Source organism: Aedes albopictus, chromosome 3 (assembly GCF_035046485.1).
Source record: "Aedes albopictus strain Foshan chromosome 3, AalbF5, whole genome shotgun sequence".
In the NCBI taxonomy this organism is placed as follows: domain Eukaryota; kingdom Metazoa; phylum Arthropoda; class Insecta; order Diptera; family Culicidae; genus Aedes; species Aedes albopictus.
The window spans coordinates 109,550,503-109,567,732 of record NC_085138.1 but is presented as its reverse complement, the minus strand read 5'-3'; the positions used below and the strand labels follow the sequence as shown (position 1 = coordinate 109,567,732).

The 17,230-nt window shown below is 39.9% G+C and overlaps 1 protein-coding gene across 1 annotated transcript in view; it reads right to left on the bottom strand.

The window, feature by feature from the left end:
• Positions 1-2,066: 2,066 nt before the first annotated feature.
• LOC115267280 (zinc finger TRAF-type-containing protein 1 homolog) overlaps positions 2,067-17,230 on the bottom strand; it is a gene marked incomplete at its 5' end in the record, with an annotated part of 51,147 nt that continues 35,983 nt past the window's right edge. Inside the window, 5 exon segments of the mRNA XM_029874192.2 lie at positions 2,067-2,706; positions 10,121-10,323; positions 10,445-10,605; positions 10,697-11,088; positions 11,197-11,255. Coding sequence (XP_029730052.1) covers positions 2,679-2,706; positions 10,121-10,323; positions 10,445-10,605; positions 10,697-11,088; positions 11,197-11,255 — 843 coding nt within the window. The 3' untranslated portion in view covers positions 2,067-2,678.

The window sequence follows — 17,230 nt, the reverse complement described above, 5'->3', positions numbered from 1 at the left end:
CTTATAAATACGACGCTTGAGCGCTAGTATCACCTACTCATACTAAACGATCGAAAAATCCGATCGTTTAGTTATTAGTATGAGTAGGTGGTACTAGCGCTCAAGCGTCGGATGTATAAGAGTTAGAATATGGCGTCTTTGGTGATAATTGTAGCAAAAACACTTATCAACAACTTTGCCGAACACCACATTTCAATATTAGGTTTCTGAACTGAGTTATGGACAAATGAGTCAAACGATTGCCAGGTGATCGAAAACATCCTTGCCTGGAGGATTACCTGGGGAACTCTCGTAGGATTTTCTAAGAATCTTATGAGGAGGACATCATCGTGACCAGTGGATATGGAAATCGTGAGTTCGATTCCAATGGATCACTAAACGCGGCATAAGAGGCGTTATGGTTAGACTATAACATCGTTTATGTTGAGATGGACGAAGGAATGGGATACCTCCACGAAAGGTCCAAATTTGACAAAAGTAATTATTCTTCTGGAATATTTCGGATATCGTGCAATACAATGAAACAGCACCCCGTAACTAGAATAAGGGATAAGTTTATTACAAAAGACAAACAAAACGACCTACCAATAAGGTACGATAAATGGTAAAAGGATAAAAATTAGCGGAAAACATCTTACAAACGACATGCGTCCTTATGGCTAATATTACAGAGCAATCTATATAAATATAATTATTGTATATCTCTGAAGCAAAAAAGTGTGTAAGTGTTGCCTTTTTATCTAGGTACTTCGCGTACGGTGATAGCTGTTGTTTGCCATATAGGCCACTCTTTGAAATAACAAATCCTAAAATATACGATAGATGCCTGTTGCCAGGCCACGCGAATAGATTTTCGAAGAGAATTTTTAGCAAATTTGGATTTGAAACGTAGATACAGATATTGCATATACTAATAAGAGTGCTCATTGGCTGTTTGCTGCTGCGGTACCTGACCGATCACAATCAGAAGTACACAAAGCATGGTAATTTTCAAACGGGGAAAGACTGACGACTCACCTACGAAGGTACTTACTTACATTCGATTCATTGTATCGTTTTCTTTTATACACAATTTGCATCTGTTATTCGCGTTACAATTATTATCACTACACGATGGTGAGAGACCTTATACATAAAGTACATTTAAATATAAATATGTGTTTTGACGATTTGTTTTTTATTGAACTTTGTTTCACATACCGTCTTACATCTACGATGGAAACATGAATGGATCCCTTGCTTAATCTGAGTTTACGCCTTACAACCTAAAAAGTTTCTTTTTCTGTTTCGAATATGCGCACTGCCATGGGAGTACCACCGGTTCCACGCGTATCTAGAATTGATGATGGAAAACTCCCAGTTTTACTATTCGTCCGAATTATCACACAATTTGGTTAGCGAACAGTTGCACATGTGGCGTGGTAGTGGACAACTAAATTTAATATTCAACGCAGTTCAAACAATCAAACAAGGATAATACATATGGCGCTCTTGGTTGCATGCAGTTTTATTTTACAGGAGGGTAAAACTTACTAAAATCATTCCACCATTTCGATTTCGAATGATCGAAATCCAATGTAAACATGAATGTCATTTCCATTGACTCAAATCGATGAGTTCAAGACAAAGTGTAAATGGTGGAAATCTTTTAAGTAGGAATTACTCTGAATGGCAATCGATTTGGTTTTAATCGATAAAGGTTAAAAATGTACCGATTGAGATTGAAACCTCCAGAGAGGATTAGCATCAAAAGAGACATTTAGGGAGCGTCCATAAATTACGTCACGCTTTGAGGGGGGAGGGGGGGTTCAGCAAAGTGTGACGACCCATACAAAAATTTCAGAGGTCCTATACAAAAAGTGTGACATAGGGGGGAGGGGGGGGTTGAAAATGGTTGATTTTTGCGTGACGTAATTTATGGACGTTCCCTTATGAGAGATAACTAAATTTTTGCTAAATAGATTTTACTGTTAAACTACGATTGACCGTTTTCGGATTGGAATCAATCCAAAGAAAACAGTGCAATAAACATAAAACTTTGTCATTGGGTTTTTTCCTATGAAACAAATTAGATGTACATGAGATGGTGTGTGGGTGTCTGTTTGTGTTTGTCTATTTATATATGTGTAACTGTAAGAGTAAAATGTTGATAATTTATCCTAGATATTACTCGCTATGTTTATTTGATAAAAGATCTGTTTGCGGTGAGCAGTAGTTCGTATTATTCCAAATGCTTGATTTCATGTAGAAAATGAAATTTTGTGCGATAACAAAAGACTGGTTTCGATCGATCACAGCACTGCTGTGAGTAAAATTATATCTACAGAGTGAAAAAAAAACTTCTACCATAAACGGATGTACATTGTAAGCACTTAAAACTGACAAATTTGGTTTTTCCAATAGCAGAGACATCCAAGATAAATAAAATCGACTGATAAAACTCAAATCCAACGCCAAAAATGTTGCTAAGTAAGGTGCTGCGTAAAATTATCTAGAAATATGTAGTGAGAAAAGTTTCGAAAATATTTGTTTTTTTTTCTTCCTCTGCTGTGGCTGATGCTGCGCGTTTGTTCGCTAGTAAAAGAACCCATTGTAACACTAATAAATAGTTAGCAAATGTTGATGCAACACATACTGTTACCATCGCTGATCACGTTCAGTTTCCCTCGACGGGTTAATTACTTGGACGCCAGAAACATTATCAACCTGTAACGAGCGAGAAATGGGGAAACATGGTGTTAGTTTTATCGAACTTAAAAAATCAGCCTATCAAGGGCGTAGCCAGCTTTTCGGTCAGAAAGGGCACGCAACATTAGTAAGTTTGTACCTACTAGCATTTATAACTAAACGCAACACGATTAAATTGGATGTTGTATTTTGTACAATACGTTGAAAAAAGCTCTTCTACACAAATCAACGTGGTGCTGGTACATACTCTCATATATCTCAGAGCATAATCCTATAGACATGTCAATTGACGTATTCCCGGAAGGATATTTGGAAGAATTTTTTAAGGTATTCTCGTAAAAGCCTTAGAAGTATCGCTGGAGGAAACCGTCGAGTTGTTCATGTGAGAATTCCTGAAGGTTGCCTGGACAAATTCTTGAAATCTCTGGGAGAATGCCTGGAGGTATTCCTGAAAGTATTCCTAGAGAATTTCCTGGAAGTATCTCTGAAGTAATCATTGGATATAATTTCTGAAGGATGTCAAGGAACAATTCCTGGAGAAATTTCTGTAGGAATTCCAGAAGAAATTCCTGGGGTGATTCCTGGAGGAATGCCTGGAAGAATTCCTAGAGATAAGCCTGTGGGAATTGCTGGAGGAATCCCAGAAGGAGTTGCTGGAAGAATCGCTAGAGGAATTCTTTTAAGAATTATTGAATGAATTCTGGGATATATTTTTTTTTAGTTATGGATTTTCAGTTGGAGCTGAACTCTTGGATATTTTTATTTCTATTTGTAATAACTCTCTATTTCTGAAAAAAAAAATCCCTTGAGAAATTTCTGGAGGAACTTCTAGAGGAATTTCTGAAGGAATTCATGGAGAAATAATCGAAGGAATTCCTGAATGAATCCCAGGAGGAGTCCTTGAGGAAATTTGTGAAGAAATCCCTGGAGGAACCCCTGCAGCAATTCCTGGAATACATAATCTCTGGTGGAATTCTTGGTGGAATGGCTGGAAAAATCCTGGAAAATTTCCTAGAAGAATATCAGAAGAAATCTCTAGAGGATTTCCTGGAAGAATCCTAGGAGAAAATTCTGGAAGAATCTTCGAAAGATTTCCTGGAGGAATCCCTGTGAAAATCCCTGGATAAATTCGTGGAGAAATCCCTGAAGGAATCTTTGAAGCAATTCCTGGAAGAATCTCTGGAGAAATTCATAAAGAAATGCCTGGAGGAAAAATTCCTGGTATACCTGAAGAATTTCCAAAAAGAATTTCTGAAGAAATTTCTAGAGGATTTCCTGAAGAAATTGTTGGCAAAATTTCTGAAGCAATTCCTGGAAAAAATCCTGAAGGAATTTCTGAAGAAATTCCTGGGGTAATACCTGGAGATTTTTATCCTGGAGGAGTTCCTGGATAACATCCTGAAGAAAAGCCTGAAGGTATTCCTGTGGGAATTGCTGGAGGAATCTCTAAAGGAATTCTTGAAACAATTACTGGATGAATTTCTCTAGAGGAAATCTGGGAGAAATTTCTAAAAAAATTCTTGAGAAATTCCTGGAGGAATTTCTAAAGGAAATTCTGGAGCAATTCATGGAGAAATCCTCGTAGGAAACTCTGAAGGAATCCTAGGGGGAAACCTTGGAGAAACTCGTGGATAAATCCCAGGAATCCCAGGAAAAAATCTTGAAGTAATCCCAGTAGAAACTCCTGGGGAATTCCAGGAGAATTCCTGGAAGAGTCCTTGGAGCAATTCTTGGAAGAATCGCTGAAAGAATTTTTGGAGAAATCTCTGCAGGAATCCAAGGAGGAATCCCAGGAAAAATGCCCGGATAAATTCCTGGAATAATGCCTAGAACAATTCTTGATGGAATTCTTGGAGGAATCCCTGGAGAAATCCTTGGAAGAATTCCTGTAGGAGTATCTGGAAAAATCCTTGGAGGAAACCCTTGATAAATTCCTGCAGTAATTCCCAGGAGAATTCCTGGTGGAATTCTAGAAGGAATCCCTGAAGCAATTCCTGGAGGAATCTCTAGAGGAATGCATGGAGGAAGCCCTGAAAGAATTCTTGAAGAAATCCCTGGAAAAATCCTGTAGTAATTCTTGGAAGGATCTCTGGATGACATCCTAGTGGAATGCCTGTAGGAATTCCTGAAGAAATCTCCAGAGGAACACCTGAAAAAAAAATCAAGTGGAATTTCTGGCGGAGTTTCTAAAGAAATCTATAGATGAATTTCTGTAAAAACTTTTAGAGAAATCCCTGCAGGAACTACCAAAGGCATCCCTGCAAAAATTCCCTAGAAGAATTCCTGGAAGAATTCCTGAATATATTTCGTAGAGGCATATGAATAAGTTCGTGGAGGAATCCCTTGAGAAATTCCTGGAGGAATCCCAGGAAGAGCTCTTGGAGAATTCGCAGATGGAATTCTTGGAGAAATCCTGAAGTAATTCTAAGAAAAGTTCTTGGAGGAACTTTTTGAAGAATCCATATAGCAGTTCCTGAAGAAATCCTTGCAGGAGTTACTGAAGAAACATTAGCAAGAATCCCGGAAGCAATTCCAAGAGGCATTCCTAAGGGAATGTACTGGACTAATTCCTGGGGGAGTTCCTGAAATAAAAAAAAATCCAAGAGGAACTCATTAAGGTTGAAGGATTCGTCATTGACATAATCGTCATCATTGAAAATGCGAAAGCAGTTTTCTCACTCAAAACATGAATGTCCGAATTGAAAATGTATTCACTGTACTCCATTATGTACCCGCAATACAGTGAATACAATTTCACTGCCGAAATTTCAGCTTTGAATGAGAAAACTGCTTTTGTATTTTCAATGATGACGATTATGTCAATGACGAATCCTTCAACCTTAAGGAATTTTCAAAATAGTTCCTGGGGGAACCCTTGGAGGAATTTTTGAAATAATCCCTGGAGTTGTTCCTGAAATAATCACAGAAGAAACAATAGAAATTAAAAACCCCTCCAGTAGGAACGGTGCAGGCTGCCTTTCTCCCATGCATCACAAATGAAATGGTGACGTTTATCTATTTGTTTGGTCCTTATTTTTAAGGACCACGGAAATGGCACTTTGATTGTCGCAGTGAATTATGATCCCTTTCTCTATCTCGAACAAGCCTCGTAAACGCTTCCAACATAAGGCTTCTGGCACCGCTACCGATAACGCCATGTATTCGGCTTCGCAGGTTGATAAAGCAAAGGTTTGTTGCCGCTTGCAAGTTGCAGCACCACGATATGGCTCCTCCTTTAGCGGTGAGTACGTAGCCTGTAGGGGAGGAAGGGGTAACCCCGTCACCTTAAGCATTCGGATTTTTCAACATAAATGTAAGACGTAAATTGATATTTTCAGTACGCAGAATATTTGATTCATTGGTTTTTTATAAGACTTGTGCATTAGAATTGTCAAATTATGCTTATTCTTGCGAACAATGTACATAACACAACCATATTAAATATTGATGTTATTTATTCAGTGCGGGTAAGACCGTCACCCCTATGGGGTAAGTCCGTCATATATATTTTTATAAAGATACTTTTGAATATCTTAATTTTAAAATATTTTCAAGACATTTTTGATGTGCAGTGATGGTCTACAGTCGATACTCTTATAAAATCACTTGTCAGGGGTGCGGAAGGGGGGGTGGTGGTTAGCAATTGAAATCCGCTTAATAGGAGACTAAGCTTATGGGATTTGGACTTTTTGGGGGTATGTCCAATTATCTCGGGTGTGTTAAGAGATAGTGCAATACTTTAAGGGCTTGAACAGATCTACCATTTAGAGCTTTGGTTCATATTATTAGTTGGTAACGTGGCCACCAGAGGCCACAGATTGATGCTAAATTGCACTACAGGAACCATATTAGGTTGTTAAGCAAACGTTACGATATGCGACAGCTCAAGACCCTGATAATTAGGAATAGTGTCTTCGGAAAAATTATTGGATACGCCACAGATGATGAGTTACGAAGTTTAAAATTCCTCCACTGGGCGGCGCTAGTGAGCATGTAAATTTTCAAAACCTCATATCTTAGAATCTCAATAATTTAAAAAGTTGGTGTCTTCGGCAAAGTTGATCAGTATGACATAGACTTACATAAAACGGGACACGTGTTTCGGAATTCTGCCACTAGGCGGCGCTAGTGAATTTGCGATCTCTGAAAAAAATCCATAAATCATGCCCTTAGAAGGTCCAGAAGAAACAGGAAGAGTCCAAGCAGGAACTCATGGAAAAATCCTAGTAGATTTAGTTGGATAAATTAGGAACCGTAGGAATTACTGAAAGACGCCATAGAAAAACTCATATGGGGTCTTCCATAAATGACGTAGCATTCTTTGACGATTTTTGACACCCCCTTCCCTCCTATTTTCCAATACGTAATACATGGCTCGTAGCATAATCCTAAATTTCAACTCCCAGCCCCTCCTTAAATGCTACGTCATTTATGGACGACCCCTATATAAATTTCCCCGGCTGGTCATCGGTTTGTAGTTGTGTGGCATCTATTAGAAATTCCTAGCCAGTTCAACAAACATCCGGTTATCCGAAAAGCATGACGGTGTTACCCCCGCCGATGAGTGACGGGCTTACCCGAAAAGGCCACTTTTCTCAAATTACACCGTAACTTTTGAATAATTGTTGAAACTGACCATTCAATGAATCTTGGCACTGAAGTATAGTACAGATGAGAATACATGATTGATGAAAGTGAATTTCTGCACTTCTTTTGTAATCCAGGAGCTAAATTCTACCGACGAAATATTACATGCGCCGTTGGTGCAATGACGCGTGCGTTTGTTTTGTTTATTTTCTTCGTATTTGACAGGTAAATTTTGGTACCATTTGTCTCGAAAGAGTAAAAATGGTAAAAACAAATAAGGCGTGTGGCCAAAAAGCTACTAAATAACTGTTTTCTGGTAAAATCATTGGGGTGACGGGCTTACCCACCCTGACGGTGTTACCCGCTATTCCCCTAGTGGACTTTCGGTTGTCGTGATCGGAAGCCCAGTCTTCGTCGGAAAATCCGTTGATGTCCGAGGTCTTGTACCGATGGCGCACCAAGCGATTTTTGGACGTATCGCAACAGATGCTTCACCGCATCGTTTACCAGTCTAGAGTTGAATCGGCTAAGCACGTTCAGGGCGCAGTAGATATCCGGTCATGTGCTTTGAAAAAGATACATTAGACAGACTACAGCTTCTCTGTAGAGTACATCCTTCATACGCTCCTCTTCTTCAGCCGTCGACGGACTTCTCCAGCTTCCCACTTATGTTCATCGGGGTGTACCGGGTTGCACCCGGTCATTTGAAACCGGTCGAGCATGGCTTCAACATATGCCTCCTGGTCCAGGGTAACTGCTACGTGAGTTCTTGTTATTCGGATACCAGTACGTGTTTTGCTGGCCCAATGTCCTTCAAATCAAACTCTTGACTCAATTTACGTTTTATTTCGTCTTTCCAGAGCTTGCAGTTGTTGAAAATGAGGACATCGTGGACGTAAACCGCAATAGCACCTTGCCATCGCAGATGCGAAAGTATAGACGTATAGATACGTACATCGTATGCAGGAATGCTGTTCCATTTGATCCACCTAGAGGTCCCATCTTGCAGCTAGCGCGAAAAGATATCGCAGAGAACTACACCGGACCACCGGGGAATAGGTGTCCTGGTATTCAACTCCCTCTGGGGGCAAAGGTTATGAAAAGGCGCGTGTGGTCTGACAAATAATGAACATTTTATTTTCCTTTCAATCTTACGAACTCAACATGTGTTGCGAAGATTTGTTAACATGCGCCGGCATGCGTGGAGCGATGAAGACTAACTCCGACGATTTATCTGTCTTTTGACGACCTGCCTGACCAGGCACGCGTGATGCCGCAATCCTGAGTCGATACCTTCTCAGAAACGGGCACTTGCCCGTGGAAACACTTGTCCCGCATCACGAAAGGCGTCCATCGGTTCCTGTTCCATCTGGCCATATTTCAAAGTAAAAGGTTGATTGAATCTGTTAGGTACCGAAACACAGGAAGCCAACTGCTGCTCCTTCGGTGTACATGCCAGTCTATCTGCTAGACTGTTTGACGGTATATACCAAGAGATGGCACTGGGCTTTCGGACTACCAATGTTGGTTTCCAGAAGGGCCGATCAACTGTGAACGCTATAAGATCGATGAGAAAAATGTCCAAGTTAGCAGTTGTAGTAGACTCCATTAACTTTGCCGACCAAGAAGCCATCGTTAGATTATAGACCAAGAGACCATCTCCTAGACTGGGTCTCAGTTCGTCGTCCACATTGCCGCCATTTTGAACCCATCCACGACCTGATTACCGTTTTCGGCGGATACGCGATATGGGTCCGTTTTAATGGTATTGTCCGTCTCCCACTCAGTAACTGCATTGCACAATAGTAATACGACTGCGTCACAGTGATTCAGGTTCAACTGCGCAATCTGTAGGGTAAATCGGGGTAATTTGGCCACCTTAAGCAAAAGTCGACTGTAGATGCAGAAAACAACGTTGAATCTCTCGCACATCGTACGGTCAGAATGTTTCTGATAATACTATACTAGTTGTATAAAAATATCATAGTCTAATCGTGTTTAAATGCAAAAAAATGATTTTTGAAAAAAGTGTTGTTTTTGCGTCGATTTTGAACCGTCGGGGTAATATGAGCACCCTATTTTAAATGAAGAATTTATATCGTCTAATACAATACAAACTTAATATGCTTCGCTTGATATTGAATCATATAGTATCAACTTGAAGTATACATAAAACAAACTAATTTGAAAGTTATCTAAGGTATTTAAACAAGAGAAGTCTTATGAGATGTTTTTGTTCAACCCTCGTCGGGGTAATTTGGCCAACAATTTCAAATTTTATTTTTCTAAATTACTATAAGACTAAATTGCTTCGTTCTAATGTTTCAATCGCTCCAATATCAGGCCAGTATTAGAGCTCCTAGGTGAATTTCCAAAAATTACTAGATTTTAGGCGATTTTCCAGTGGTGCTCAAATTGCCCCATTGGCCAAATTACCCCGACTACCCCTACTGTGAGTAAACATATGGGAGGTTCGGTGCAGCTTTGTGCATTGCAACTATCACGTCCATATCACCAGCTGAGAACAGTTTGTTTCTGTCTGGGTCTTTGCAGTCTCAAGAGTTGTATCACCTGAAGGTCAACGCGCACATTGACCATGCCAGCTTCGACCTGCGCTACCTTCATGAACGTCTTTGAGTCCGTTAGCGGTAGGAGGACGTCCGTGAAAGCCGTCTTTACCTCACACTGTTGCTTTAGTGCCGTGACAAGTTCTTCGACATCCGTGATCTCATCTAGGTTTTTACACTGGAAAGTTGCCTCAGCGGTAAGAGCTCTCACCTCCACACCCTCACCAAGGACCCGCTCAGTCAAGCTTTTATAAACAAATGCCGAAGTTTCCACCCACCTGAAGTTGATGTTCTTCGCCGCCAGCAATCGATTGCACTCGGCCGTATCCGGCAACGGAAGCAAGTTGAACGGGCTCTCCGTCTCGGTTTCCGTAAATTCATGCATGTAGATCTGCGTGTTCACCTTCATGTCAGAGAATGGGCCCCGCAACACGAAGAAATGCATCGGCAGTGGGCTGGTGGTTTTCGATTTCAGAGTGAGCTAAAACAAAAGGTACGGTAGATAAGTATCTTTGAACAACGGATTAGGGAAATAATTTGGCATAGTTTGACGTTTCGGTTCAGTGTATTGGGCTCTTCTCGCAGAACGTATAAGATCTCACCTGATAGGTGATGTCCCGTATGGTGCTCTGATGGGGATCACGCTGGCTGTTGTTGATGATCGCCTTCACCACCCACTGGTGATTGAACGCGGAAAACCGCGACGTCTCGTAGAATAGACGGGGCAGATACTCATCTGTACGGTATGGCTTCATTTGAAGGTCTGTAACGGTAAGAAATGCGAAAAACACAAAAAAAGCAAAAGTAACGTTAGTTTGAATTGATAAGCTCTCATGTGTCACTCAATGCGCTACCATTGAAGATAATTTTCTCGTAGCTCAAGAGATCAATCAACGTGAGGAAGAGTTTCTTCTCTTCGGCCGCCCGAGCATCGTGTTCCTGCAGAGCAATCATAACTTCCGCTCCGGACTTCTTCGGATGGGTGCAATTGGTCTCGTGGGAGGGAACCTCGTGTATCGGACCGCGCCATTGGCAACCGATGCGGGCATATTTGCACTCAGTTGGACGCTCTTCACACTCATTGGCCTCATGGTAATCGATCGACTTGTTGGGAAACTCATTGCCACAGTACCGGCACCCACTGGGTAGCTCGGATACTGCCTTCTCTACGGCCAAGTTACGCGAAGATGGGTTCTTGCTGATATCAGTACGACAATTCGGGCAGGTCGCATTCTGATCGCGGAGTCTGGTTTTTTATTGGAAAGAGAAAAAAAGAAAAACCAGGTATTCAAGGAAAAACAGTTGCGGATGGAAGGTACCAGGTTAGTTTTGAGTGTCATGAGCAGATACTTACCTACCATCCGCCAGCAGATGAGTCAAGCATCCGGCGCACATCAGGTGACCCATGGTACACTAGAGGGAAACGTTTTTTTGGGTTGAAAAAGCGAAAAGAGAGAAAGAAACATAATTGGTTAGTGATGGTTAGATATTTCTTAGTCCAGTGGAGTACTGATTCCCTTCGGATATGTAAACATAAACTGTATGTACAGTATTGAAAGCAATTCCGAAATGTGTAAAGGGTAACAAAAAGCTTTATTTCTATTGAAAAGGGCAATTTTTGAAAATTTTGCTCATTTACAAAGAACATAGTATGCGAAGATAGCTAGTTCGGGAAAACTTACTAAAACAACCCAACCTGTAGGGGAAAGAAAAAGAAAGAAAAAGGAAAAATAGCTTTGATTAAAACACGTCAGATTTAGCTAGGTAGAGTGATCTTTCTTTTCTTTTCTTCCACATTACCCATTTCTCGTTGTGATATCTGAATTCTTTATTATCACTAGCCGTAGGAGAGTAGACAACCCAAGTCAATCGAGTAGACATGCTGAAGTGAAACAAGGTGGACCACCATCCCGATCAACTCCTCTTAATCGCTAATGAGTGGACGAAAATGAAAAGATTGGAGTTTTCAAATTTCCTCGAACATTTATTTCAGGATTTTTTTGTTCTGTAGATGTACACATTTTTGGTAGATCTTCTTCCGTTTTTCATACGATATTTTTTGAATTTTTTTTTTCTTCGGTAGGTAACACTGTCAACGAATAACTTGTAATTCACACTTCTTAACAATTAGAAAAAAAAAACTCTTAAATATATTTATGAAAATGAACTATTCTTCTCGTGAGTGCTTGAAAAATCTGCAAACTTTCTTCGACGTTAGATAACGATCTTACATTGTATATTATTATCAAACATTTTCAATTGATTTTCTAGATTCTTTATTATGCGATATTTTTACTATGAGTTTTTTCCAATTATCTATAAAGTCACATCAGTTGAAAATATTTTACATTCTTCATCGCATCAGTTAATGTGCAAGTCATGATCATTTCTAACACTGACAACTAAATGAAGTCTAATTGAAACAAAACGACGTCGGCTTTCAATTCACGGGATTTGCAGTCTGCTGGTTGCTACTAACTGACTGACTATCTGGACAAATTACGGGAACAGAATGCAAAGCCAGTGAGCCAATTAAAGCCAACGCCGGAGTAGCACTCTTCCTTGCATTCCGAAACGAGCATCCATCAACCACTGTTGTAGGTACGTACATATTTCCATTCTCATCGACAATGATTGCACACACAAAACGGTCGCACTCGTTCAAGCCAAATGTCAACCCGGCAGCAGCGCATTCATACACAATCACCAACTAAAAACGGTGCCATCTATTCAAACCATCCACACATTTCGGAAACTGAGAAGACTTTTTGCACAGGCAGCCAACAATAAAAAAACGCAATGGGAATGACCTCGTATCATGTTTGTGTTAGTTTGCCTTATAGCAGATTTGAACAGAATCCATCCCATTATTTTTATAATCAAAAATTGAGACAGATGATGAAATATTTCTACATATTAAAATAAACAAAGTCTTTTAAACGATCCTTCAACGATTTCTTTGAAAAATACAGAGAATTTTCTGCAATATTTTTTTTAAAAAACAAAAACCCAGTTTATCCTTCTAGTCAATTCATAGGACAAATGAGCCAAGCTAAAAAGATCTATATAGATCACAATCTAAGGAGACGATATGTAGAACTATGAATGTCATCTAAAACACACGAATCACTACTGCTAACGCCTTGAAACCATAAAATTTATGACTCTACAGAGAGTTTCGTTGGAATGTATTCATAGTTCCGGTTAATACTGGCTCAACAGTACTTTCCGCAAATTACGTCATGCGATCGACTGATTGTCAACATTTGTAGATGGGAGTCTTATTCATAACAACAACGAAGTTCCTAAACCTGCAATAGAATCACAATTCGGCAATAATCAGACTACACGTCTACGACATGAGTTACCGATCAACAATCAACATTACTGACGCTTGCCACACACAATCTGCCGTAATTCTGCAAAGTGACGTAAGCGCCATTCAAAACTTCGATAGTTTTTGGTATATTAAATATAATATCTGATGTAAAAATAACACTGTGGTATTCCTGATGTATAAGAATGCAAGATCTAGTCGTAATCTATCATCTATGGAAAGCAACTTAGAGGATGAGCAAGAGTTTTATGCATAATAACCAAAAAATGGGCCAAAACTATCAATGTCGCTTACGTCACTTTGAATTACGGCAGCAATGATCAAACGACTTCGCGCCGGAGTCACTGACGGACAGCCTCATTGAACAACGCAGCTGGATCATTTGATAATATCAGCGTTCATAACGTAGCTGAGATTGTCTTCGAATATGAAAACCTTGTCGCAAGTTGTCATACAATTGATTTAGGGATTGGTGTATGTAGATTTGAAACAACGTGGTGTAAATTCCACCGAGATCGGAAAAAGGCACAGGCAACGAAATCGTAATTTTTATCAGAAAAAAAAACGCTTCGAAGAAGAAACCAAAGCCAAAGAAACCTAATACATATTTAAGTGAGAAAAAGAGCGAGAGCGAATTTTTTTTCTATTTCCCATATAGGGTATCGCGCCACTTGGGCGGTGGCTTCTATATTCGTCTGTTTTCCACTATAACTCAGTCAATTTTGAACCAATTGACTTGAAATGTTGTAGGGTAGATACTAAACCTATCTCATCACATTCCAAAAGTTGTGTCAATTGGTTCAAATTTGACTGAGTTATAGCGGTAAGTCCAAGTGGCGCGATTCCCTAGTTGTTTTTGATCCCCTAAAATACTGAAACGCCACAAAAATACCCAAAAAGTCTACCAAACAGTCGTCGTCAAAGCTGTGTACTTCATATCGTGACCAGAGCACATAGAGAGGCAAATAAATGTCACCATCGTTCGAATGATAGTTTTTAGCAGTACGGAATATCTCTATAGTTGAAATAAATACCTCAAGACCTGCTCTTCTTCTTGACGTAACGTTTCAACTGGGGCAAAGCATGCTTCTCAGCTTAGTTTACTGTGAGCACTTCCATAATTGTTCAATGAGCGTGTGGTGAATCCTTGAAGGCACTCCAAAGAAACCACTGACGGGTTTTCTAGAGGGATTCCTGAAAACTTCTAGAACGATTTCAAGGAGAAATTTATTGAGAAATCGCTGAAGAAATGTCTGAAGAAATTCTCGAAAAACTTCCTGTATGAACAAAGAAGAAACCCCTAGAAATATCCATGGAGGAGTTTCTCAAGAAATCCATCAAAGAATAACAAGAGAAACAAGGAAGAGTAATAATCCAAGAGAATTTTTGGAGGAATTCCTGAAAGACTTCCAGGAGGAATCCTTGTAGAGTTCCTGTGGGAGTTTCTGAAGAATTTCCTGGAGAAATCCCTAAAGGAGATTCTGAAGAAATTCCAAAAGGAATTTCCGAAAAAAAAATCACATAAAAAGTTCCTGGAGGAATTCCTGGGGAATTTTCTCCAAAAGTTTCAGGAGAAGTCTCTGAAAAAATCCAGAAGGAATCCCCTGAGATAGTTCCTGGAGAAGTCCCTCAAAGAATTCCAGCAAAAAATACCTGAAGAAATTCCTAGAGGAATTTCACAATAAATTCTTAGAGAAATCCTTGAAAAAATGCCTGAATAAATCACTGAAGAGTTGCTAGATTAATCCACGAATGAGTTCCTGGAAAATTATTTGAAGAAGTTTCTTAAGTATCGTAAGAAGTTCCTGCCGGAATCCCTGAAGAGTTGTTTGAGAAATCCCTGGAAAAGCCCCTGGAGAAATCTCTAAAGGAGTCCCTGGAGAAATCCCTCTAGGAATTCAAGGAAAAATCCTTGAAAAATTTCCTGGAAGAATCCCAGAAGCAAATCCTGGAGGAATTCGTCAAGGAACTGCAAGACAAATTCCCCAAATGGAACTCTTTGGGGATGGAAGAAATCTTTTAAGGAATTCTTAGAAAAGTTTCTGGTCGAATCCTCGAATGAACTACATTAAGAATCCCTTATGAAATTCCCAGAGGAATAGTTAAATAAATGCCTGGAAAAATCCATGAAGGAACTCATATTGGAATCTCTGAATTTGTTTAGGAATCCTTGAAAAAAAAAACTTAGAAGAATCCCTGGCTTAATCCTGGAGGATACCATGATTTAATTTTTGGATGAATGTTTAAAGTAACTCCTGAATAAATTCCTGGTGGATCTACCAAGAAATTCCTGAACCAACTCCTGATGGACTTCCTGGACAAATCATCGAAGAACTTTTTATAGAAATTTCAGGATAAACTCCAGGACGTACCTATTCAAGGACAGTATTTAAAGAATCCCTGAAGGAAACTCCTGATGAAATCCGAGAAGAAAATCATAGAGGAACATCTGGAGGAACTCCTAGAGAAATCCTTGAAGGAATTCTTGGAAGATTGACAGATTTCCTTCTAGGGGAACACCACACTGCGGACAAACGTTGCAGCTGACACTTTTATTAACCTTCCGGCACACGCGCGGTTGGCCGCCCTCAGCACCACGCTAATGCTGAGTACAAAAATACAACAGTTAATTGAATATCCTCTTTTTATGTTCGCTTGGGCCTCGCTCAATTCTCTTGTTAAGATTGCCCTTCAAAAATTTCAAATTGTCGTGGTTATTTTTGTATCGAATGCAGTAAAAACATTGCGAAGGATATTAAAAAGCTGAATGGATCCATAGCCAGCCTGTTAAGTCACAACAGAAGATCAACGAAACGGCCAATAATCTGGCGAAGATCACGGACTGGAAGACGGAACTGCAAGCAGTAACGGAAATCAACGGAGATCTGAGTAAGGAATGGAAAGAGTGGACGCGATCGTCCGACGAGACGGATATTGGTGAGACCTTTCCGATTACTTATTTGTCTATTAGATTGTTATAATTATGTTCATACATCTTTTGACTATTCGCTATTTTCACCATCCTGTCATCTATTGGAAGCCGTTTCAGTTCTGGACGCTTTCTAAGTTGATGATAAGATTTTAAAAAATGCTTGCAAGGACTTGGCCAGGTGTGTGGAGATGAGTGGAACTGTGTGAGAAGTCCCAAAAAAATGACCACGTGGTTTATGGACAGCCCCTGATGATCTACCTTCAGTGTAAAAATCCAGTAATTCTTACAGCTCTTCGTGGAGTAAATTTAAAATTTCTGCTTGGCAGAACATACAAAAAATGAAATTGTACACAGACAGAGTGAACTGTAAACCATTTCATAGAATCAGCGAAATATTTTAGTATTGATCTAGATGATGAACATTTCAAGTTTTCCTCATCGCCGTCAGATTTCTAACTTCTAACCGACTCATAGTAACAATCTGTGAGAGAATTGAACACGTAATTAGAAATACGGGTGTTGGAGGATTCAATTTTATGTAGATGAACCTGATCGTCGTTTTTCCAAATCACATTCACTCTGGTTCACTCTGTATTTTAGAATCAATTTATTGTCAACAATTCAAAAATCAACTGGTTTTGAATACCTGCGTTATGTCGATACACCTTATACTGATACTTTAACACAGAAGCCGTCATTGAACAACAAGGATAATCTATCTATCTATCTATATATATAAAAATGAATTTCCGTCAGTCTGTCTGTCTGTCTGTCTGTCTAACCGCTATGCATTCGGAAACTACTGAACCAATCGGCGTGAAACTTTGTATGTGGGTACTCTTGGGGCCGGGGAAGGTTCTTAGCATAGTGTGAGACTCCTCCGGTCGCTAGAAAGGGGGACTCCCAAAGGAATGAACCGGAAATGAGCTGAGAGAGAAGTTCAACACGGTCGCAAACAAAACCAATCTAGAGTGCGTTGCTGCAATGAGCCCCGCACGCCCCGAAGTTGTCAAATTTGGAATGGAAAAATAAAGTTGGCGCCCTATGTTGCGTGCATTACGAAAGCCCCTTCCCGCTCTGGCCCACATCAACTTCTCCACGGTTCAAGCTACTGCTAAA